The sequence below is a fragment of the Sinocyclocheilus anshuiensis genome, unplaced genomic scaffold, assembly GCF_001515605.1.
Source record: "Sinocyclocheilus anshuiensis isolate Anshui unplaced genomic scaffold, SAMN03320099.WGS_v1.1 scaffold906, whole genome shotgun sequence".
NCBI lineage: Eukaryota > Metazoa > Chordata > Actinopteri > Cypriniformes > Cyprinidae > Sinocyclocheilus > Sinocyclocheilus anshuiensis.
In genome coordinates this window covers 302,386-325,806 of record NW_015540937.1, presented here as the reverse complement: position 1 = coordinate 325,806, position 23,421 = coordinate 302,386, and the positions used below count along the sequence as shown (strand labels likewise).

At 34.8% G+C, this 23,421-nt stretch overlaps 1 protein-coding gene across 1 annotated transcript in view; it reads left to right on the top strand.

Annotated features, from left to right (window-relative positions):
• dync2h1 (dynein cytoplasmic 2 heavy chain 1) overlaps positions 1-23,421 on the top strand; it is a 105,016-nt gene that overhangs the window by 2,472 nt on the left and 79,123 nt on the right. The window contains 26 exon segments of the mRNA XM_016487640.1: positions 1,252-1,422; positions 1,509-1,647; positions 1,725-1,843; positions 3,038-3,182; positions 3,283-3,515; positions 3,601-3,732; positions 3,814-3,927; positions 4,604-4,715; positions 5,699-5,823; positions 5,961-6,136; positions 7,200-7,395; positions 7,857-7,952; positions 8,637-8,798; positions 8,937-9,035; positions 9,681-9,820; positions 9,940-10,168; positions 13,139-13,266; positions 13,357-13,472; positions 14,616-14,743; positions 15,106-15,255; positions 16,223-16,428; positions 16,514-16,669; positions 18,360-18,474; positions 19,872-20,042; positions 22,085-22,467; positions 22,552-22,684. Coding sequence (XP_016343126.1) covers positions 1,252-1,422; positions 1,509-1,647; positions 1,725-1,843; positions 3,038-3,182; positions 3,283-3,515; positions 3,601-3,732; positions 3,814-3,927; positions 4,604-4,715; positions 5,699-5,823; positions 5,961-6,136; positions 7,200-7,395; positions 7,857-7,952; positions 8,637-8,798; positions 8,937-9,035; positions 9,681-9,820; positions 9,940-10,168; positions 13,139-13,266; positions 13,357-13,472; positions 14,616-14,743; positions 15,106-15,255; positions 16,223-16,428; positions 16,514-16,669; positions 18,360-18,474; positions 19,872-20,042; positions 22,085-22,467; positions 22,552-22,684 — 4,074 coding nt within the window.

Here is a 23,421-nt window from a genome sequence, read left to right as displayed (position 1 = left end):
CCACATAAACACATTTCATTACACCAAATACACAAAATAATGTTCTTTTTAGCAGCATCATATGACCCCTTTAAAAAACACTCCCGTTATAATCAGTGAAGCTATGTCTTATACTTGCATCGCACGTACATCTGCACTTTGTTGTTTATAATGAGAATTCGTGAGTGAGCAGAATTCAGTCAGTGAGCACACGCACTGAACAACAAAACTCCGCCGTTTCAGCGATGACTCATCTAAGCGCCTCTGATTGGCCACTGCATTCATAAGCTCAACGTAATTGTGTGTGATTGGTTATAACGCGCAACACTGTAAAAATGCGGAAAAAGAAATATGATGGAACAAATAAATAAGCCCTAATATTAATTAGATAGTATTACGAACCTGATGATGATAATAATAATAATAATAATAATTGTCTTGCTATCGGCACAACCCTTCATCAAAGCATAATTTTTTCACACTGTTTTCACACAAGAAAGAATGATTTTTAAGCAATTAGATATATGCGCCAGTATATATATAGCAATATTTATCTACATGTATTTTTACTACATGATAATTTTATTACATGAACATTTTTTATTTTATATATATTTTTATTTTTATATTATAATTTATATTTTTATATTATATTTTAACTTTAGTTTAAGTTTTAGTAATTTTTTATGTGCTTTTGTCATTTTTATGACTTGTTTTTCAATAATTTTATTTAGCTTTCACTTATTTTTATTTTAGTTTTATATTTTATCTATCTACACTGTATCTGTAGTATCTTATACTTACATCGCACGTCGAAAAATGAAATAAAAAAATGTATTTATACATTTTTTTAATCGATGAAAAAATGAATGCATAAAACGATAAATTAAAACAATTTTTAATGCACGCTTCAGTGAGCACTTTTGAGTGAGGATGAAAATGAATCTTTATTTACCTAGCACTTTGAACTGATTAACTGGCATAAATTAAAAGTTTAATTTAAATCAAATTAATCAAAAACTAATTCAGTGATTAATTTTCATGTAGCGTTCTGATTTATTTCAGAGCCACAATCTTCAGGAAACTTAATGGTCAAAATAAAAAGTGCATTAAAATCACTACAGTATTCATGATAATTAGCATAATTGTATATTGGAATATTGAAATAATATTCAGTAAATCACAAATGTTCAGTATATCGCTCAGCTCTGCATTCAACTACCAAACATTGTCAGAAAATGCTGAATTATGGCTCATGTTATCTGTGTGTAGCTGGAGAACATGGACGTCGACGGCAGGGTTCTGCTGTTCTTCAAACCTCATCCGTGTGTGGTGAGTGAGGAGAACCTGCACCGATCCGTCCTGGTGTCCTCTATGCTGGAGTCTCCCATCAGCACCCTGTACCAGGCCTTGAGACAGGTCTACGGCCCCGTTCTGCTGCAGGTCAGGCGCAGACACACGGGACGCGTTTCACGTGGATGTGAATTTGCTGTTGGGTTTGTAATGCGTGTTGTGTGTGTTTTCTGCAGGATGATAAATGGAGTCAGTCGTTCGACTCAAAGCTTCAGTCTCTGCTCACGGATCTTGAGGTCGGGCTGGGCTCTGTGCTCAGACACTCACACCCAAAGGATTCTGGGGAACGGAGTCATTCGGAGACGGATGTGTTGAGTGAGTTCTCATTCAAACCCCTTCTTTTCCCAGCTCGTACTTTTATGCATTTAGACTCCACATACTGGTGTGTGCAGGTATCATGACCCCTCTGGATGAGTTCGGCTTCTGGGCTGATGTCAGTCGCTCCGGACAGCATAGCAGAGAGAGAGACAGAGCGGCACACTTCTCTGAACTCTTCACCACCATTGAGAAGGTGCATACATGCACATTTGGACGTGAATGCGCTCCGTCCAACACGTAGTCGTTCAAAGTTACTCCATTTGTTAGTGTGCATGAACCAGTGTTATTTTAGTATTATTGATATACTGTTATAGTTTTTATTAATATTTTGAATTACATTTTCTTCTTTATCTTTTCAGTTTTCATTTTCATTTTAGTTGATGTTTTAGTAATTTTGTTAGGTGCTTTTTTAATTTTTTAGTATTTCTATTTAGCTAAATTTCAGTTTTTCAATTTAATTTTAGTTCTTCAACTTTTTATTTCTGTTAGTTGCTAAGTTATCATATTTAATTTTAGTTTAAATTAAAGTAATTTTGTTATGTGCTTTTGTCATTTTTATTATTTTTGTTTTTTAATATTCCTATTCAGCTTTAATTTATATTTACTTAATTTTTAGTGCTTTTAGTTCTTCAGCTTAAACTTATTGTTAACATTTTTAATTTTAGTTTAAGTAATTATGTTGTGTTTTTTTGTCATTTTTATTAGTTTTCTTTAAATAAAATATTTCTATTTAGTTTTAATTTATTTTTATTTCAGTTTTAGTGGTTATAGTACTTCAACTTCAACTTATTTTATTTAAGTTAGTTTCCAAGGTAACAGTTTTAATGTAAGTTTTTGAAAGTAATTTTGTTATGTGCTTTTGTCATTTTTATTAATTTTTAAATATTTCTATTTAGCTTAATTTATATTTATTTCAGTTTTAGTACTTCTAACATTTCAACTTAAACTCATTTTATTTCAGTTGGTTTCCCAGATAACATTTCTATTTTTTTTTAAGTTTTTTGAGCAATTATTATATGTGCTTTTGTCATTTATATGACTTCAATATTTCTATATCTAATTAATTACTTCAACTTATTTTTGTTACAATTATTTGCCAAGGCAACATTTCTAGATCTAATGTAAGTTTTTTTTTTAAGTTTAAGTTTTCAGCTAATATTTATATTTGATTTGATTTCAATTATTTCAATTCATTTTAAATAGTTTTGAGTTTTAGTTGACAATAACAACACAGGTGTCCATGAACTGGCTATTTACATCAACTTTAAATCAGATCCAATCCGTCTAAGCTGTTTTATGAGAAAACATTTAATATCAGACTTAAAAACCAAGAACAAGTAACCCTACAAGATATCCACATCAACTGTGCATGGTGTGTTTGTTTCAGAACTACAGTAATCTGGACAGTTTCAGTCTGGTGGAGGTACTGGACCTGATTGAGAGCACCCGTGAGACAGTAGATGACGTGTGGAAACAGAATGAGCACGCCCTCTACCCCGAGACACGCATGATCCGACTCATGGATGTCATAGGTGCACAGATCAGATATGGTTGCTAAGTGATAATGATGCTTGACTCAATAATATATCTGATGAAATACTAATGACGTTCCTGATGTATTTGCGTTTACAGGCGGAGCTCTCGGCAGGTTTGTACAGAGGAAGCTGAGCACCCTGCGCTTGTGGGATGATCCATATTTCACAGTCAGGGAGGGGCTTAAAGGGGGCGTGGCTGCCTGTGAACAGTGGGTGGCGGCCTGTGAACACCTGACCGGTCAGGTGTGGAAACGCTACTCACCTCATCCGTGGAGCGAAGAGAAGCACCGCCCACAGGGGCTGCAGAGCCTCGCCCAGCGATTGGAGGAGGTCAGACTGACGCCTGTCAATCATCTCAGGCAGTATAATCTAGTGCATTACCTCATGACCTGTAGTGTGTGTGTGTGTGTTTCAGGTGGTGCAGGTGCGATCAGTGTGTGAGAAACTGCAGCGTTTGTTATCCGGAGGGAAGCTGCAGGTTTCACCTGCACGTGTGTATCAGCCTTTCACAGGGCTCAACCCGATACACTACAACCCTTATACTGAGGTACACGAATGCACAAGATCTTCACTGTTATATTGAATATTTGATATATCACTCAGCCTGTCACTGTGTATGTGTGTTCAGCCCTTATGGAGAGCTGCAGTGTCTCAGTTTGATCGACTCATCGCTCCAGCAGAACAGGAAGCAGCTGGAAAGCTCAAGACCTTCATAATAGATGCACAGGACAGTCCACAGCAGGTACACACAATCACACTAGTCTTGTGTATCCAGATGTTTGGCTTTTTGTCCAAATCACAGCTTATTCTTGCCAAGAACCCACTTAGACGAGAAGAGACCTAATACAACAAAAATAGACAAAATAAACAAAAAATACAGACAAAACATGGATATACACTACCATTCAAAAGTTTGGGGACAGTATGATTTTTAAGGAAATTAATACTTTTATTCATCAAAGATGCTTTAAATTGATCAAAAGAGACAGTAAAAACGTTTATAATCTTTATAGTATCTAAAGTAGTTTATAGTTTATAATATAAAGTTTTTACTGTATTTTTGATCAAATAAATGGTGAGCATAAGTAACTCTTTCAAAAACATAAATCTTACTGACCCCAATATTGTGAATGGTAGTGTATTAATAAATGCACATAAATATTTAGTTGTTTTCCCAGCAGACTGTTATAAACCCATGCATTTTGACTCATGAATTTGCGTAATTGCATGCATTGCATAAATCTTCCAGTTAGATTTAAGCATGCCACTTTGCAAATGCTCTTTCAGTTTTGACATGCAGTGTGCATCAGACTGTCTGTGTGCTTGATGCTTGTGGCTGAGAGCAGATTTGGAATGAACTCTCAGACATACAGATGCACGCACAGCTGTACACTGTTGTTGTCTTGTCTTCGTTTCAGCTGCTGCAGGTGTTTCAGAAACACAGAGAACTGATCAAACGACCCACAATCAGCAAAGAACTGCAGCCCGAGAGAGAAACGCTCCTGACGCGACTGCTGGACTACAACAAGGGTCAGATCACACACACTGAGCAGTACAACACAGATTCACTGAAACAAAACCTCATAAACGTCTGATTTGAAACGCTCAAAATGAGGTATATAAAAAAAAAAGTCATGTCCACATTAGGAGAGCCTATGATGCCTAAAAATGCTGTCTAGGTAGGCAGCTCACTAGAGTTTAGTACATAGTTTTACAAATGACTAATGCCAATTAAGAACTTTTTCTGAATGCTACATTATTGTTCTGTTCACTAATAAAGCTATGTAGATGATTATAAAATTCAACTGTTGTACGGTCATAGATTTACATCGGTGTTATTTTAGAGTAATAATAATAATAATAACAATAATACTACTACTACTAATAAACATTTATTTGTATAGCATTTTTCTCACATGAAATGAAGCTCAAAGTGTTTCACAGGATAAAATAGATTAATAAAAGATACAATTTCACAAAATATCAATGTAAATATGTTCACAAGGTAAAATAGAAACATAAGCACTGAACAAACACTAACACTGAAAATAGGATTTCACATAAAATTCAAATTCAAATACTCATAAGCAACTTTAGAAAGAGAAAGTATTTATTACATTTTGATTTAGGTTTTATTTTTATATTTTCAGTTTTCAATGTAATGTTGGTTTAAGTCTAAGTCAGTTTGTTATGTGCTTTTGTCATTTTTATTAGTTTTTAGTTTTAAACATTTCTATTTAGCTTTATTTTTATTTTAGTTTTAGTAATTTTAGTATTTAAACTTAAATTTGTTTTATTTCACTTAGTTTCCAAGGAAATTTTAATTTAAGTTTTTTTTATGTTTAAGGTTTTATTTTATTTTAGTTCATCTTTATTTAAATAAATGAAAATGATAATAGTTTTAGTTATAAATTGGCTATTTAATGACTAAGGCTATCTAGATTCATAACTGTCGTCCCATAAGGAGAGAGAGACACTAGAGAGTGCTTCATGCTAGCGGTGTTGTTGTGCAGGGCTGCGGGTGGATTTCGAGAACCGCTGTCACGGTGCTCCAGGAGAGAAAACCGGCCCTCTAGCAGGACGAAACCTTCCAGAGGTCATCAACAATATTGTGTGGGTCAGACAGCTGCTGCTTAAGGTGCGGACACACAGACCATTTTCATCAACACATACTAATGTAGAGAAGCATTTAAATGAACCATTTAATAGAGCATTGAAGGTGGTGAAGGACTTTAATCGGTCATGAGTTACAGCAGCTGAAGTATGTGTGTGCAGGTGGAGGACTCTCTGAAGATGGCCGACGCGTTGCTCTCCGATCTGTCTGGGTTTCGGCCGCTGCTCCGTTTCTGTGATGAGCTGCAGGAGCAGATGAGATCGTACGAGCAGGAGCAGTTTGAAGACTGGAGCAGAGACCTGCTGTCAGGACTGTCTGATCCCAAATCTGGAATCAGGCTCACACACACACACACACACACACACACACACACACACACACAGTAAACATGTAGACATAGATTTAAGGGCATCCCATAGACTTCCATTGCTCTAAACGAAGTAAACTCTCCGTTTAACAGACCCCTGTTGGTTTTTTAATATTTTATTTAAGTGTCATTTTGTGCGCTTTTGCAACATTTTATTTATTTAAGTCACACCTGAAAATAAGTAAAAAATTGCATTGTTGAGAGAAAAAAACACAGATAATCACATCATTGTTTGTCATGTTTTATTATTACATTTAGAAACTAAACGTTTACAAACATAAACACTATAAATATGTATTTTCCCTTCACACTGCAAAAATTATTTCAATTTAACAGTACTCAGAACAGGGTTATTATTGTTAACTAACTAAAAATAAAACAAACATTTTCGAACATTTTCGTTACTTGAAATAAAATAAAAATGAACTGAAAAAAAAAACTTTGTTGCCAAGGCAACATTTCTCATTTTAATTTAGATTAATAACTAAAACCAAATACACTAATAAATAAAAATTTGTAAATACTATAAAGACATTTAAAAAAAAAACTATTAAAATGACAAAACGCAACTAAATGACTAAAAATGTAACTAAAATTTAAGTAAAAACAGAAAATATAAAAAATTTAATAAAATATTAACAAAAACTATATATATATCAATGCTAAATAAAATAACACGGATTCAGAACAAAACAGTAATGAAAAATATACAGTAAATAGCATTCATTATAAACATTTATCATAAACGCCAAACCTAAACTAATACAAATTTGTGTTTTGCGTGCTTGATGTTAACTGCATTATAAGTTTCAGATGATAAAAAATGTGACTTACATGCTGGGAAATACAATATATCTCTTTATATGTCACAAAAACACGACTTTATTATTTTCCTCCAAAAGTTGTCTCACTGTAATGTGTTGGTCAAAGTTTCATCATTAAGCTTTTACTCTGTTTGTATCGACATTTTCAAAGCAAATTCGCACAGTGAGTGGCGTGAGCACCACCACAGATCTGTCCTGTATGTGTGTAGTTTGCAGGCCAGTAATCGCGTCATGGAGTTGGATCACATGGATGGTAAACTGAAGATCCAGTACTCGGACCGGCTGGTGAGTTTACTCCGAGAGGTGCGGCAGCTCTCCGCTCTGGGCTTCACCATCCCTGCTAAGATCCAGCAGGCGGCAAACACCGCCGACAAGTTCTACAGACAGGCCATCATCCTCAAACAGGTGTGTTAACACACACACACACACACACACACACACACACATATGGAGAGAGTAACTAACTAAAAGTAGCAGTATGACTACTAACTGAACTACATTCTTGAGTATAGTGACATTTCTAAACAGTATTCCATTCAAGAGTGTTCTCTCTTTCAGGTAGCATTAGGAAGTTAGATTCAATTTTGTTAATCAGTTCATTCAGATCAGTGAAATGAATCACTGATTCATTTGAGTCAAAACTCAATATAATTCACACCAAATAAATGCTGCTCTGATTTTTTTTCAAGTCAGTTATACAATCTGATAGTTATTAAAGTCGATAACTATTGTAGCTAGCTACTTTTTTGTTAAAAGTTTTAAGTAGCTTCCCCATCAAATATTGCATTGTATTAAAGCAATATTGTGTGTAGACGTGTTGTGTGTGTGTTTATGTGTGTGTACATGTATTTGTGCGTGTTTAACAGGTGGCTCATTTCTACAACACCATCGATCAGCAGATGATCCCTTCTCAACGACCCATGATGCTCGGCTGTGCTCTGGCCTTCGAACAGGTCATCAAGGTAACTCTTTTGTCCTACTGCTGTGAAACTGTATTTTACTGTATTATACAGAGATACACTACCGTTCAAAAGTTTGGGCTCGGTAAGATTTGAATATTTTTGAATGAAGTCTCTTCTGCTCACCATGACTGCATTTATTTGATCAAAATACAGTAAAAACTGTAATATTGTGAAATATTTTTGCAATTCAAAATAACTGTTTTCTATGTGAATATATTGTAAAATGTAATTTATTTCTATGATGCAAAGCTGTATTTTCAGCATCATTACTCCAGTCTTCAGTGTCACATGATCTTCAGAAATCATTCTAATATTCTGATTTGCTGCTGAAGAAACATTTCTGATTATTATCAATGTTGAAAACAGTTGTGCTGCTTCATATTTTTGTGGAAACTGTGATACATTTTATTTTTCAGGATTCACAGATGAATAGAAAGTTCAAAAGAACAGCATTTATTTGAAGTAGAAATCTTTTGTAACATTATAAATGTCTACTTTCACCTTTGATCAATTCAGTGCATCATTGCTGAATAAAAGTATTAGTTTCTTTCAGATCAAAAAAATTCTTACATTAGTGCATACTAAAGTGTGTACAGGCAGTGTTTTGAATGTCATAGTGTAATAAACTGGTCACATAAAGACTATGCATCATCTGTTTGTTGTATGATATTTGTTTTGCAGCAGAATCCACGGTCTCAATCTCGTGACGAAGGTGGAAAACTCCAGATCACGTGGGAGAATCCTAAAGAGCTGGAGCAGTACATCAGTAAACTGCAGCGTGCCGCAGAGAGACTCTCCATGGAGAACCGCAAACTCAGGAAGTGGCACACCGACTTCACTGACAAGGTGATCTTCCTCTCTCCTCTTCCTCAGGCCTTCAACCTGATACCTCATGCTGACTTGACCGTTCGGAGGGTCGACACAAATTCAGATTAGCATGGAAGAGCCATTGTGTGTGTGTGTGTGTGTGTGTGTGTTTTATAGGTGGTGAGTCTGATGGGAGTGGATCTCCTGCGTCAGCAGCAGAGGTGGAAAGATGCTCTTCAGGATCTCAGGACTGGATTCGCCACACTAGAGTCTCAGGTGATCATGATTCTTCATATCTGCTCAAATACTGCCTTGCTGTCTGCAGAGCGGCTCCGTTTCCAGTAAATGCTGCTCCACACAAACTCATCTCTGCATCTGCTCTGAGTTTGGGTCACTTATAACGTACGTTTGTGAACGCAACTTGTGCCAACCATCTTCCCAAACTTCCCAAATGGTTTTTGACAACAAAAGAGAAGGACTTCCTACTCTTTTCCAAAATAAAAGTGTGATGGTTTAATGTTTGATAATGAAGATATTGAGACAGCCATAAATATTAGTATTGTAATTTTACAGTTGTACTGTACATTTTTTTTATTATGTTATTTGTCTTAAATGCTTGATTTTTACAGTGATTTTTAAAACTATTTTATTTAATAGTAATAATAGTAATAATTAATATAATGCAATCAATGTAAAATAAAAAACATTTTTTAACATTTTAAATCACAGTCATGATTTTTATCAGAAAAATTGCAACATTCTTACCAAAGTGGAACCTCATATGCCTTGTTAGGTGGCACAGTTTTGTCCCTGTGGTGTCTAACAATGCTGTCTATGTAGGCAGTTCACTGGGCTTTGGAACAGTCAATGTTTCTATCAGACTCCTTAAACATCTCTGTTTAAGTGTGTGTGTGTGTTCAGGGGTTTCGTGCAGGAGACATGAGGGCCTGGCGTCAGCACTGGAACCATCAGCTGTATAAAGCTCTGGAGCATCAGTATCAGGTGGGACTGGAGGCCCTCAACAAGAACCTGCCAGAGATTAACATCGACCTCATCTTCAAGTAAGAGCCCCACTCCTCTTGTTGTGTTTTAAAGGAGCAGTTCACTCAAAAACCCACCGAAACATTTACTCACCCTCATTTGTGGATGAACTATCGTTTAATATCTTGCGTTTCTGCAGGCAGGGGCGGCTGCAGTTCCGTCCTGCGTTCGAGGAGGTCAGAGCAAAGTACTACCGCGAGATGAAAAGGTTCATCTGCATCCCGAACCAGTTTAAGGGCGTGAGCGAGACGGGAGAGGAGCCCATATTCACCTGCATGATCGAACGCAACGCCAGCGGCTTCCTGACCATCTTCAGCAAAGCCGAACACCTCTTCAGTCGACTCACACACATGCTGGACAAGTTTAAGGTACCGCAGACTGCGTTCCAGACCCTAGTGAGCTGCCCAACTAGGTAATGTCATAGATCAGGTTTGAGAAGGTTTTTCCATTTATAGGCAGCAGAATTTATCTGCTTTTTAAGATGCCTGCTTTTGACTAAAAACAACATCATGTACACTTACCATTCAAAAGTTTATAGTCAGAAAGATTTTTGTTTTTGAAAGAAATTATTGGTATTATTTATTGATTCAGCAAAGACGCATTCAATTGCTCAAAAGTCAAAATGTTACAAAAGATTTCTATTTCAAATAAATGCTGTTCTTTTGAACTTTCTGTTCATCTGTGAATCCTGAAAAATAAAATGTTTCACAGTTTCCACAAAAATATGAAATATGAACGTGAAATCTTGAGCAGCAAATCAGCATAGAATGATTTCTGAAGATCATGTGACACTGAAGACTGGAGTAATGATGCTGAAAATACAGCTTTACGTCACAGGAATTAATTACAGTTTAAAATATTTTCAAATAGAAAACAGTTATTTTAAATTAAATTGTAATATTTTACAATATTTCACAATATTACTGCATTTTTGATCCTGCAACCTGAGTAGAAGAGACTTATTTAAAAAAATTCTATCTATCTATCTATCTATCTATCTATCGTTCTATCTATCTATCGTTCTATATATCTCTCTCTCTCTCTTTCTCTATATATATTTATATGTATATAAAAATTAATTATTATAAACGTATTCTGGGCTTGCTTTGTACTTGAAGCATATATAGTATAATTCAAAATGTAAATATTTTATATATATATATATATATATATAAGCATGCATCTCCTTTCATATATATATATATATATATATATATATATAAAATTAAAGTAATACATTTTTGTTGAAAGGTATTGCATATCCTTCAAGTATGAAGCAAGCCCAGAATACATTGCAACATGCATTGAAAATTAGTTGAAGTAAATGTTGATTATGAATACAGTTCTGGACAATTAATTCATGGTGGATTCCAATTTAATAGAATATTAGAACACAAAGGGAATTTCAGCACGTAAAGGTCATGAACTGAGGTCATTATACAGTGATGTTCTAGAAAACACCGTAAACACCCACCCACACACGTCTACATTATATTACAGACTATACCTATGACTTAAAACCGCACGGACTGCATCCCTGGACATATTGAACGCACATGTGATGCCCAAAAATGCTGTCTGGATAGGTTCACTAGTTTTTTGTAAAGATGAATCCAATGTAAGCCTCTATTTATTGTTGTGTTTCAGCACTAATGCATTTTCATTATTTCAATTGTGGTTTAGAAAACCATATGCCAGAGGTTGTTCTTGTGCCGCTTTAATGCAGTCACGGGGAATCTCGGCACACTCACACACAAACTCACTTCTGATTTCTGCGCCCACACAGAGAGGAAATGAGCCGAACGCTTCCTCTTTAGCAGCACGGATGGGAAACCTCATACAAGCCGTTCTGTCTCAGATCTGCGTGTCTGTTCACAGCAGATGTCCGATCACTGGGCAGGTGCTGCTTTAATTAGCTGTGTACAACTCTCTGTACACTGACAATGATCCGTCATCATACTTTCATTAACTCTCACACTCTACAAGCCTACTGTATGCAAAATACACCCTAGCGTTTCTAATGAGTGTGCTCTTTCCAAATCTGAAATGACAGCTCAGCGTTTTGCTCATTTCACTACTTCATGAGAAAGAGACCTAATAAAAGCTTTTGTAGAAACGTCGGAGTGGTTTATTTCAGTTTTGCTGGATTGGAGTTTTTTTTATGTGGCTAATAACAGAAGTTGCAGTCTAAATTTTCTAGATTTCCAGCGTGTGCCAAAATATCACATTATTAGCATATACTCTGTTCATATGAGTTTAGTAGCTGTATGAATTGGTTTCTTCAACTTTTGACCCTTTAGAAAATAAACTCCTTTAAGGGAGTGAGCACTTGACTGGTTTTACTTCAGTACCAAAATTATTTATTGCATTAAAGCATGACCCTAAAATGGCCTTATAAATCAATCTTTGAAATGTTTGAACGTCACCGTGATTTCTGAACTGCGCTGGTCAAACAATATGCAAAACTGACATCAGCTGAATAGGAAAATTGTGCAATATAAGTTTTTAAATGTGTCTTTGATGGTTTTATGTTCTTTGGAGCAGTGTTATTGTTTAGTATTGTAATTAAACTACTAAACAGTTGTTTTCATTAATTGAAATAAAATAATAAAATAAAGTAATATAAAATAATAAAATAAAATAAAACATTAGATGAAAAGCTTAAAAAAATGTTGCCAGGGCAGCTAACTGAAATAAAACAAGTTTAATTTGAAATGCTACATTTACTAAAACTAAAATACAAAAAGAAAAAGAAAACTCATTAGTCAAAAAAAAAAAAAAAATCTAATAAAAATGACAAAAGCACATAACAAAATTACTGAAACTTAAACTAAATTGAAAACTGAAAATAAAAAAATAAAAGCTAATTAAAATGTTAATAATATTATAATATTATATAAATAATAAAATGTTTGTTTTGAGTCCATATTAAATATTGTCTTGGTTGTATTTTCTTTTACTTTGGGTTAATTTGACTAGCTTCTACCAAGCAATAGATGAATTTTCACTAGTTTGTTTGTATTGCATGACCTTTGGCATTAAGAACCAAAGATATGGGAAGCTTTTTCTTCTCCCCCTTTTTAGTCTTAAAGTTGAACAGCCTGGTTATTTAGCTGAATGATTATATGGTTAGTCACGTTACTATTTACATTAGGCGTTTCTCTGACATATTTCTCCTTGACGTCTGCAATCAACCTGTTTAGACCTACGGTTAATGGATTTCATTTTGAACGTAGCTCATATGAAAATCCACGATGAATTTATGCATGTGCTCTGTAACATCAAGCCTCCTGAGATGTTTGCGTGGTTGATTTGATGTCCTGTGTGTCTGTGTTCAGGACTGGGTGGTTCTGGGGCAGGTGGATGTGGATGTTCTGGTGGAGAAACACCTTCACAGCGTCCAGGACTGGGAGAGGAACTTCAAAGCTCTCAAAGCCAAAGGAAAAGAGGCCGAGCGGCTGCCCAGGTATCTGCCCGTGTGTGTGTGTGATCATATATACTGTGTGTTTGAGAGCATGTGTTGTGTTTAACAGTGTGTGTGTGTGTGTGTGTGCAGCACAGAGAAGGTCGACTGCATCACGGTGAACTGTGAACCTGTCAGAGTGGCCGTGGACGATCTCATCCAGAGGCTGTTTGATGCTCTGCTGACGTCCCTCAGGAGATCCATCCAGGGTGCGATCAGATGTTCAACACACACTATACAGCGCTCATGGTGTTTAAAGACAACACGTGCATCCAAACTACTGTGGTTATTGTTAACTAAAACTATTGTAGTGATTGAAATAATGTTAGATATAAATATTAGTTCAAAAACTTAAATAAAATGGAGATAGTGATGACATATTTCCCCAGTAGTGTAAGAATTTTACATTTAAAAAAAATGTAATGTACTTTTATAAAACTATACTTTTATTATTTTTATGTTTTATTACCTTGGGATTAAATTACAGGAAAATGTGAAAAGGGTTCATCAGTTTAATTTGTAGTTTTAACAAAATTACAAAAAAATAAAAAATAAAAATAAAGCTAAATAGAAATATTAAGAAAACAAAACCTAATAAAAAATGAAAGAACAGAAAAATTACAAAAACAAAAACAAATAAAAAATAAAGCTAAATGGAAATATATAAAAAAACAAAAACAATGACAAAAGCACATAACAAGAAAAAAAACTAAAACAAATAAAAATAAAGCTAAATAGAAATACTAAGAAAAAATCTAATCAAAATGACAACACATTAGAGAAATGACAAAAACAAATAAAAATAAAGCTAAATGGAAATATAAAAAAAGACAAAAGCACATAACAAGAAAAAATACTAAAATAAAGCTAAATAGAAATATTAAGAACAATTCTAATAAAAATGACAACACACAGAAAAATTACAAAAACGAAAACAAATAAAAATGAAGCTAAATGGAAATATAAAAAAAGACAAAAGCACATAACAAGAAAAAATACTAAAATAAATAAAAATAAAGATAAATAGAAATATTTAAAAATTAATTAAAAATGGCAAAAAGCACATTACAAAATCACCAAAACAAATAAAAATAAAGCTAAATAGAAATATATATTAAAAAACTTCTCAAAATGGTAAAAGTTCATAATAAAAATAATTCCAAATATGAATAAATGCTATGCTAGTATATAAATAGTACTGTAATACCACAGATCCTAACAGGCACATACTATGACAGAAAGATCTTTGCAGTGGTGTTCAGTAAATCAGATGGTGTAACATCGACCTCTGCTGGTCATATTTGCACTTTGTGTTTACATATTTAATACTGCCGTCCTGTGTGTGTGTGCAGGTCACATTCAGGTGATCGACTCTTTTATAAGCAGTGCGATGGAGACGTTGTCCTTACGTCCTGAGAGCATCGATGAGATCGGAGAGGCCAATGCCAAACACGGCCAATTACAGACCCAGAAACCCGAGGTACATCACCATCAACACCCTCATTCAGCTCACTGTTGAATGGGAAATCTTCTCCTTCACGTAAACATGTATCATGTAGCCAGACTTGAATATGAGCCATGCTGCAGCTTATTCTAGCTAAAAACTGCCCACTTACATCATCTGAGCGACGTAAAACGGCCAACCACAGTTTGCTTTCTATGTGACTTTTACGGGCAGGTACATTTGAAATTCAGAATTTCAACTAATTTCTTGTTTATTTGCTATTAAGTGTCTGAAACTAAACTTTTGGTTCACATCTGTGAATGTAAATGTGGCACAGCAGCGTGTAATTTGATTCTGCTAAAGTTGATTTGTGAATGTTGTTCTGATGTGGTGTGCAGATACTGCCTCAGTTCCAGCAGGCGGAGGAGAAGAATAGGCTGCTGCGCTCTGTGGCGGGCGGAGGACTGGACACCATCAGCTCCCTGAGAGCCAGATGGGACAAATTTGAGCTCATGATGGAAAGTCATCAGCTCATGATTAAAGAACAGGTACAAACACACCCTAATACATGCACACCACTGTTTCGTACGTTATTCTGATTTTCCACAATAACCAGCTGAATTTTGCAACATATTTGTGCCTTTTTAATTTAATACAATAGTTTAATACAATAAAATGTTTCAAAATTTCACATTTTTATTGAAAGTACTCAAATTACTAAAATTAAAACTGAAATGCAAATTAATAAAAATTAAAAAGACATTTTTAATGTCTACACAACAAAACTACTAAAACTTTAAAATGAAAATAAAAATGGAAAATATCAAAATTAATTTTCCACAATAACCAGTAGAATTTTGCAATATATTTGTCTTTTCTTTCATTTTTTTTCATGTAATGCAATAAAATACTGTTTCATATGTGTGTCTTTACCCACAAAATGTCATGAACCAGTGTTATTATTAACTAAAACTAAAAATATTTTTGAAAAGTACGGTAATTGAAATAAAATGAATGCTAACAGAAATACAATATAAAATTATTTTCAGTTTCAAATTTAAGTTTCAAATTTTTCATGTAGTTGAACTACTTAAATTACTCAAATAAAAATGGATTAAAAAAGACATACAAAAAAACAAACTCGCAAAATAATTACTAAAACTTTAAAATGAAAATGGGAAATATAAAAATAAAAATAAAAACAAATTCAAAATATTTACAATTAGTTTAAAATCTAAACAACATTTCATTTAGTTGTAGGATGTAAATTACTAAACTAAATAGACACTTAAAAAACAGACAAAAACAATAGAAAAATGACAAAAATAAACAACAAAACTATAAAATATGAATTTCAAAATATGAAAAAACATGATAGTATATCAGTGATACTAAAATAACAGTCATGAACAAGCAGTCAGTAATTAGACTACATCTGCGCATTTCAGTAAGTCTAAATGCAACAGATTCAGTGAGATTCATTGAAAATGACCTGCTAAAATGAGTGTCTCTCAGGTGGAGGTGATGAAGGGGAACGTTGAGTCTCGGGTGCAGGTTTACCTGCAGGACCTGCAGAAGTTCAGAGCTCGCTGGGACCAGCTCAAACCCGGGCATGACATCATCGAGTCAGGTGACCACGAGACTCTGCAGCGCTGCGTTCAGAACATCCGCGACAGACGAGCCGAGTTCGGCGAGCTGGAGAACACGCGCAAAAAACTCATGTGCGTGGCTTCACTCCTGTACTCGCATGCAGAGAAACGCCTGTGGTATTACCATAGTAAATGTGTGTGTGTTTGTGTGTCATAGGGAGGACTGCGAACACTTTAACCTGAGCGCTCCTGACGTGTCTCTGGCGACCGACGCGCTGCGGGATCTGCAGGAGTGTTCAGAGATGTGGGAGCTTTACGAGGAGTTTCAGCAGGGACTGGATGAACACGCAGAGCAGGACTGGATTTCCTTCAGGTCACAGTCTCAACAATCACATTGATAACATTTCATTTGATGAAACTATTGTCAGATACACAGAAACCCAAAGGTCTTCACTGTGACCCGTCAAAATAATTTGAATGTGAAGAAATTGTGACAGAAAGACAGTGTTTTACTATTGTACAGTAGAATGTACTTCTCAAAGTAATAATAATAAAAGTGTTATTAAATTAATAATAAAATAATTATTAAAACAAAATTAAATAATAAAAATGAAATATTTATAATAATAAAAAAATACAATTATGATGATTATAAGGAGTATCATACAAATTTTCTTCCATGTTTTAATTTTAATTGTAAACCTGTAAAGGAATTGTTACATTCTCATTTGATTACGTACATTGTAAAAGATTTATGTTTATGTCTTAAAGTTTATGTCTTTATTTGATTACCACTGTTTTTGATAATACATTTGTATTAAATCATAAATCCAGAAAAATTAAAAAAGGACAACACAGAATTTCTGGGGAAAAAATAAAAATAAAAATAAATAAATTCATAGGGTCCTATTATTGTAAAAAGTGCAGTAAATTATTAAATTGTTAAAGTTGCATGAATTCAATTGAGTAGACATGCTTTTTGATTATTAAAATTTAAATGGAAAAATTTAAATGGATAACAGAATTTCGGAAAGACAAAACTGAATTTGGAAAAAAACTAAAACTAATATCATAGGAACCTAAAAGTGTAATTTGTTAAACCTTTAATAAATTGTTGTTAAATTGTATGAGTTTTACGAGGTTTCAGTTAATTTAAATTAAATTAAATTTATGCATTTAGCAGACGCTTTTATCCAAAGCAACTTACAGTGCATTCAGGCTATACATTTTTTACCAGTATGTGTGTGTTCCCTGGGAATTGAACCCACGGCTTTTGCGCTGCTAACGCAATGCTCTACCGCTGAGCCACAGGAACAACTGACACACTTAACACCTTTAATTTAGACATGCTTGATTACTAAAATTTAATTGAACTGTTAAAACAGAACTCAGAAAATGTAAACAGAAAAAAACGGAATCCAGAAAAATAAAAACGCTAAATAAAATGTGGGAAAAAACAAAGCTGAATTTGGGAATAAATACAATCACAATCACATGCGGTCAGAAACATCAGATGCGTCAGGAGGAATTTCTACTAGGGGTTGAGCGACTTCTGATTTTTTGAAGTCGACTTTTATGTGATGAAAGTCGAGTCGAAGTCGACTAGTCGCTGATGACATCATTAATGAACAAATAAGTCTGGAGCTGTGATAAACCACTTGTGCACAGCTATGGCATATGACACAGCGCTGCCCACACGGCTATTGCTCCTATAACAGCTTTTTCTTTTCAGTTTCTAAGCTATTTTATTGAGAAATCACAGAACAGTGTTGACAATACATTTCCGCGCTGAATGATTCAGTGCGCGTGATGGACGCGCTACTGTCTGTAGCCTGTGTGTGTGTGATTTCTTATCCTGTTGCGCCCTCTATAGGACCAGCGACTAGTCGACGTCAAGCTTAAAGCGTCATGGCAGAGCATTGAAGTCGACTAGTCGATTAGTCGGTGCAACCCCTAATTTCTACAAATGTTTTTTTTTGACAAATGTCAAAATTCAGAGTCTTTGTGTCTGAAACACATTCAGCATTCATTCAGGACTGAGACACACTGTGTTTTCCCTGCAGGAGTAAGACTCACATGTTCGAGGAGTTTCTGTTCGCGTGGCACGACCGTCTGAGGAAGCTGGAAGAGCACAGCAGCATGTCTGTCAAACTGCAGAAGGAAGTGGACAGATACAAGGTCTGACGGCTGGATTATTCTGGTTATTTACTAGAATTCCGTGGAAATTCTGTTGAACGTGGGATGGGTCATGTTCAGGTCATTCGGAGTGTTTGTTATAGTTGAAATTAGTGCTGCTACTAACTTAACTAGTGCGGCAGAAGATTATATTTTTTCCAATAACTACATTTAATAGCTAATTTATTATTTAATTTCTCTCTTAAGTAATCGAATCAGTTTATTTAATTAATTTGAGTCATCACTTAAGAGTGTTTCCCAGAGGTCCCTGTGTGGTAAAATAAACCTTTAGTCTAAACTGCAGTTTATAAGTATGTTTACAATTCAGCTATTGAATTTAGGACTTTTTTTGTTATATTTAATGTAATGTGGTATTCAGTTGACAATATTTAGTTGAAAAATCACCCTCATTGTGTTTTTGCCAGATGAATACTCCTCAGATTTTGTAAAGACAAATTATATAATCTGATAAATTATGTAAAGATAAATTCTGAAAAGAAAATATCTGTTTGTTGCAATAATGATAAATAAGTACATTTAAGTACAATTAATAATGCTAAAAAAATATATAAATAATAATAATTATATTGACTTGTTTGGGATATGTCCTGCTCTGTATTTTCATACAAATTAATGTTTTTCTTTCACACGTAAAAAACAAAACAAAGCAGTGCTTCCTATGGATAGTGGAACAGATATATCTATCAATATTACTGAAAGATGAAAAAGCAAAAAAAAGAGCATAAATTTGAACTAGCAGAAATAACAAATACAAAAATAAGCCACTATATTTGAATAATTACACTTTATAAATATGTTTTACATTTATTAATTAATTTATTTATATAATTTTAAAATATGAAAATGTTGTTTTTCAATTAATTCATATAATGAATTAAAATTTATAATAAAAAAAAGCTGTAATATATTTAGCTAGTTTTTGTTACTAGTATTGCAGCTAATACATTTTTCAAAAGTAACGATGTCTGTAGTTAAGTACTTAAAATGAATCAACTTGCTATGATTGTAGGGATGTAACGATTAACCGCGAGCCGGTCGAAAATCGATTCAAATATGTGACGATTCAAATCGGTTGAGATGCTCAACAAATCGCGATACAGTTGGAGTAGGAGTTTATATGAATGTATCTCTGAGGGGAACTTACTGGCTTTAGAAAAGTTTACGTGGTATTTTCTTTTCATCTTGCCTCTGAACAATGCATATTAAAGTAGCATTCATAAGCACTTTGTTTACAGCGGTAGCCTTGTGAGAAAATCGAATCGTGAGTTGAGTGAATCGTTACATCCCTATATGATTGTTGTTCAGTTATTGCTACTTTAATTGTATATATTTGTTGCTGGGCTAAACAGGTGTGCTAAGGATGCAGCTGTGTGTTTCAGGCCGTGGTTCCAGTGTTGAAGTACGTGCGAGGTGAGCAGCTCTCTCAGGAACACTGGCTGGATCTGTTCCGGCTCGTCTCTCTGCCCAGAGGAACCACACTAGAGAGACTGCAGTTCAGAGACCTGCTGCGAGTGGCCGACAACATCATAGACAAAGCCCTGGAGCTCAAGGTACACACACACACACAGACACACACACACACATACACACACACACACACATCTACGCACACTTCAGGTCATGCTTTACTGTGACACACTGCAAAAAATCATTTTCTTATTTAGTATTTTGTGTAGTATTGTATTGTGTTATTCAGTTGATTCTTTTCTGTGTCAGGTTTTCGTCCTAAACAGACATGACCACACAGCAGAAAACTATTTTCTTACTTAGTATTTTTGTCTTGTTTTTCAGTACAGATATCTAAACATTCTTAAGTTAAGATACAAGCAAAATGATGTGAGATATTAAGTATTGTTTTCCGAACAATTAAGTGTTTAAGCATAAAACAAGAAGAAAAAAAACATCGGCATAAGCAGATGTAAGCATAAACTCACTTAATTTAGATTTTTTATCTTCCAGAAAACAAGACGTTAATATCTTGTGTCATTTTGCTTCTCAACTTCATGTATCTTGATTAAGGAAAGTTTAGGTATTTCTGCTAGAAAACAAAGACAAAAATACATTTTTATATATATCTTAATGATTTATTTAATATATTTGTCATCTAAATAATTCTAACAAAATATATATTTTTTTTAGATATTCAAATATTCTGGTATTTTATTTTAAATTAATGTCATTATATCTATCTATCTATCTATCTATCTATTAGGACGATTTTCCGATTAATAATTTTTTTAAATGGTGTCGATTCGATATCGATTCTCAAAAGCCGTGAATCGATCTTTTCCAGTATTTATTTCAGCACACATTTAAAACAAGATCTGATTAACATGAATCTTATCATTAGTCTTCTCCACTAGATGTCACCCTTATTTACCTTGCGCGATGCTACAACAGAAAGTCATTCATTCAGCACTTATCATGGCCATACGCACAATTCGCAATGCTCAGGTGAAATGCTATAGTAACACTATAAATCTGCGGAAGCATTTGATATCACGCATAAGGCGCCATGATTTCCGCAATGAATGAATGGCGGATGGTGCGGCGCACTTTTTTGTTTACTACACACATACTAAAGCGCGGATGACGCTCGCGGTGTTTTCAGCTTCTGCCGTCTCACTATATGATGATATGAACACGAATGTCATCTCCAGCTGCTCTGAGAGTCACTTCATTAGCATTTTACCGTTTCATTTGAGAAAACTACCGTCATATCACATACACAGCAGCTGCAAGTTCTTCACGGCAACCCGTCAAAATAAAAGTTTAGTTTAATGTTCTACTGTCAGAATATATTACTATTTAGCGGTCTTAAGACTCAATGCTACTACTGCTAATAAATATTAATAAATCTTTATTTTTAAAGGAATAATCACATCTGTTTTCTTTTTAATTTTAACAGTAAACCTCTGTTGTGCAGCACTTTGTTTGCCAAAAAATAAAAGGGTTTAATTTTCATTTGATTAGGATAAATTAAATTAATGTTTTATGCCTTCATCTGATTACCAGAAAAATTAAGAACATTTTATAGGGCCCTATTATTGTTTAAAAAAGGACCCTATACAAAAAAAAGAATAGGTTTAAAATACAGGCATGTGGTTCTTAATTTCTTTTTATTAATTCACCATTTGTAAACTGATGTTTACTGTTCATTTTTTAGAAATATCAATAGCATTTGTATTAAAACTATATTCACTGAATGTAATCAAAAAAATCGAGAATTGAATCGAATCGAGAGCTTGCGAATCGAAATCGAATCGGGACATCTGAATCGAAACCCAGCCCTACTATCTATCTATCTGTCTGTCTGTCTGTCTGTCTGTCTGTCTGTCTATGCTATCTATCTATGCTATATAACTCTAGGAATTCATTGATAATCATATTATCATATATAATAAGTAAGAAAATACTAAATAAGAACATTTTTGCAGTGCAGCCATGTCTATTTAGGACAAAAAGTTAGATTAACATGGAAAACTAATAATTATGTAGTCTGTTTATGAACATTATCTGAGCTCTACAGGCATTTTAAAACTTTATCTAAGTCATAAACTCTCACGGTAATGGTTTCTCTGTCTGTGAGCAGGATCTGAACAGTCGCGCTCAGGCCGAGGTCACTATCCGTGAGGCCCTGCGGGAGCTGGAGCTGTGGGGCGCCGGCGCGTGCTTCACCCTGACGGACTACACAGACAGTCAGGGCGGCTCTCTGCGCGTCATCAAGGACTGGAGGGACATGGTCAACCAGGTGGGAGACAACCGCTGCCTGCTGCAGTCGCTCAAAGACTCGCCCTATTACCTGCGCTTCCAGGACAAAGTGTCGCTGTGGGAAACCCGACTGGCCGACCTTGACGAGTACCTCCAGAACCTCAACACCATCCAGAGGAAGTGGGTCTACCTCGAGCCCATATTTGGGCGTGGGGCGTTGCCGCGGGAACAGGCCCGCTTTCAGAGAGTGGACCAGGATTTCAGGTGAGCGGGGAGGAAGGGAGGGGTTGCTGGGACAGGTGTGAGACAGATGAGTGTAGAATCGCTCACCGGTGTATGTGCTTGTAGGGCCATCATGTCAGACGTTCAGATGGACAGCAGGGTCACGTCTCTCAGCACTCGAGCTGGAATCAGGAACTCCCTCGTCACCATCCTGGACCAGTTACAGCGCTGCCAGAAATCCCTCAATGAGTTCCTGGAGGTAAAGCCTTTAGATATGTAATCTAACTATTTATGCATGTTAAATACTGTATATAAAAAAACAAAACAAAAAAATTAAATAAGTAAAAATTTTCTATTTTATAATATAAATTGTAATTTTATTAACAACACACGTTCTTCATTGGCTTGATGTGAAAATACATGTTTTTTTCCCCCTCATGTGTAAATAATGTAAAGCTGTGCTGCCTTCTGAAAGTGGCACAAATATGTCTATTATTATTATTATTATTAATAAAAGATCTGCCAACATATTTCTGGAGTCACGGACAAATATAATTGTAACTTATGCCTCGCAGATGCAACCGGTGTAAATAATGTTTTATGTTTTGATTGAAATAAAGTTAACATTGGCCGGCCGCATATCATGTTATTTATTACGTATCAGAACTTATCGGAGATTCACACTAAATAAAACCAAATAATCCACAGATGAAATCAACAGATGCAAGGAGTATTCGATGAAGCCCATGTGCATTAATGTTTACTCTAACTGTATAGAGATTTTCACAGAGGAAATTAACAAATATCCTGCTAATTTTTCCGACTTTGAAGCAAAGCCTACTGCCACATAAATCAATGCGATCGCCTAAATATGAGCTACTGATAATGAAACTGCTCAAACACAGTTTTATCCAGACCCGGTTCCAGAAATAAATACTGAGGGTGCTTCAGAAATTAGTGACTGGTATATATTTTTAAATTTTATTTACATATATA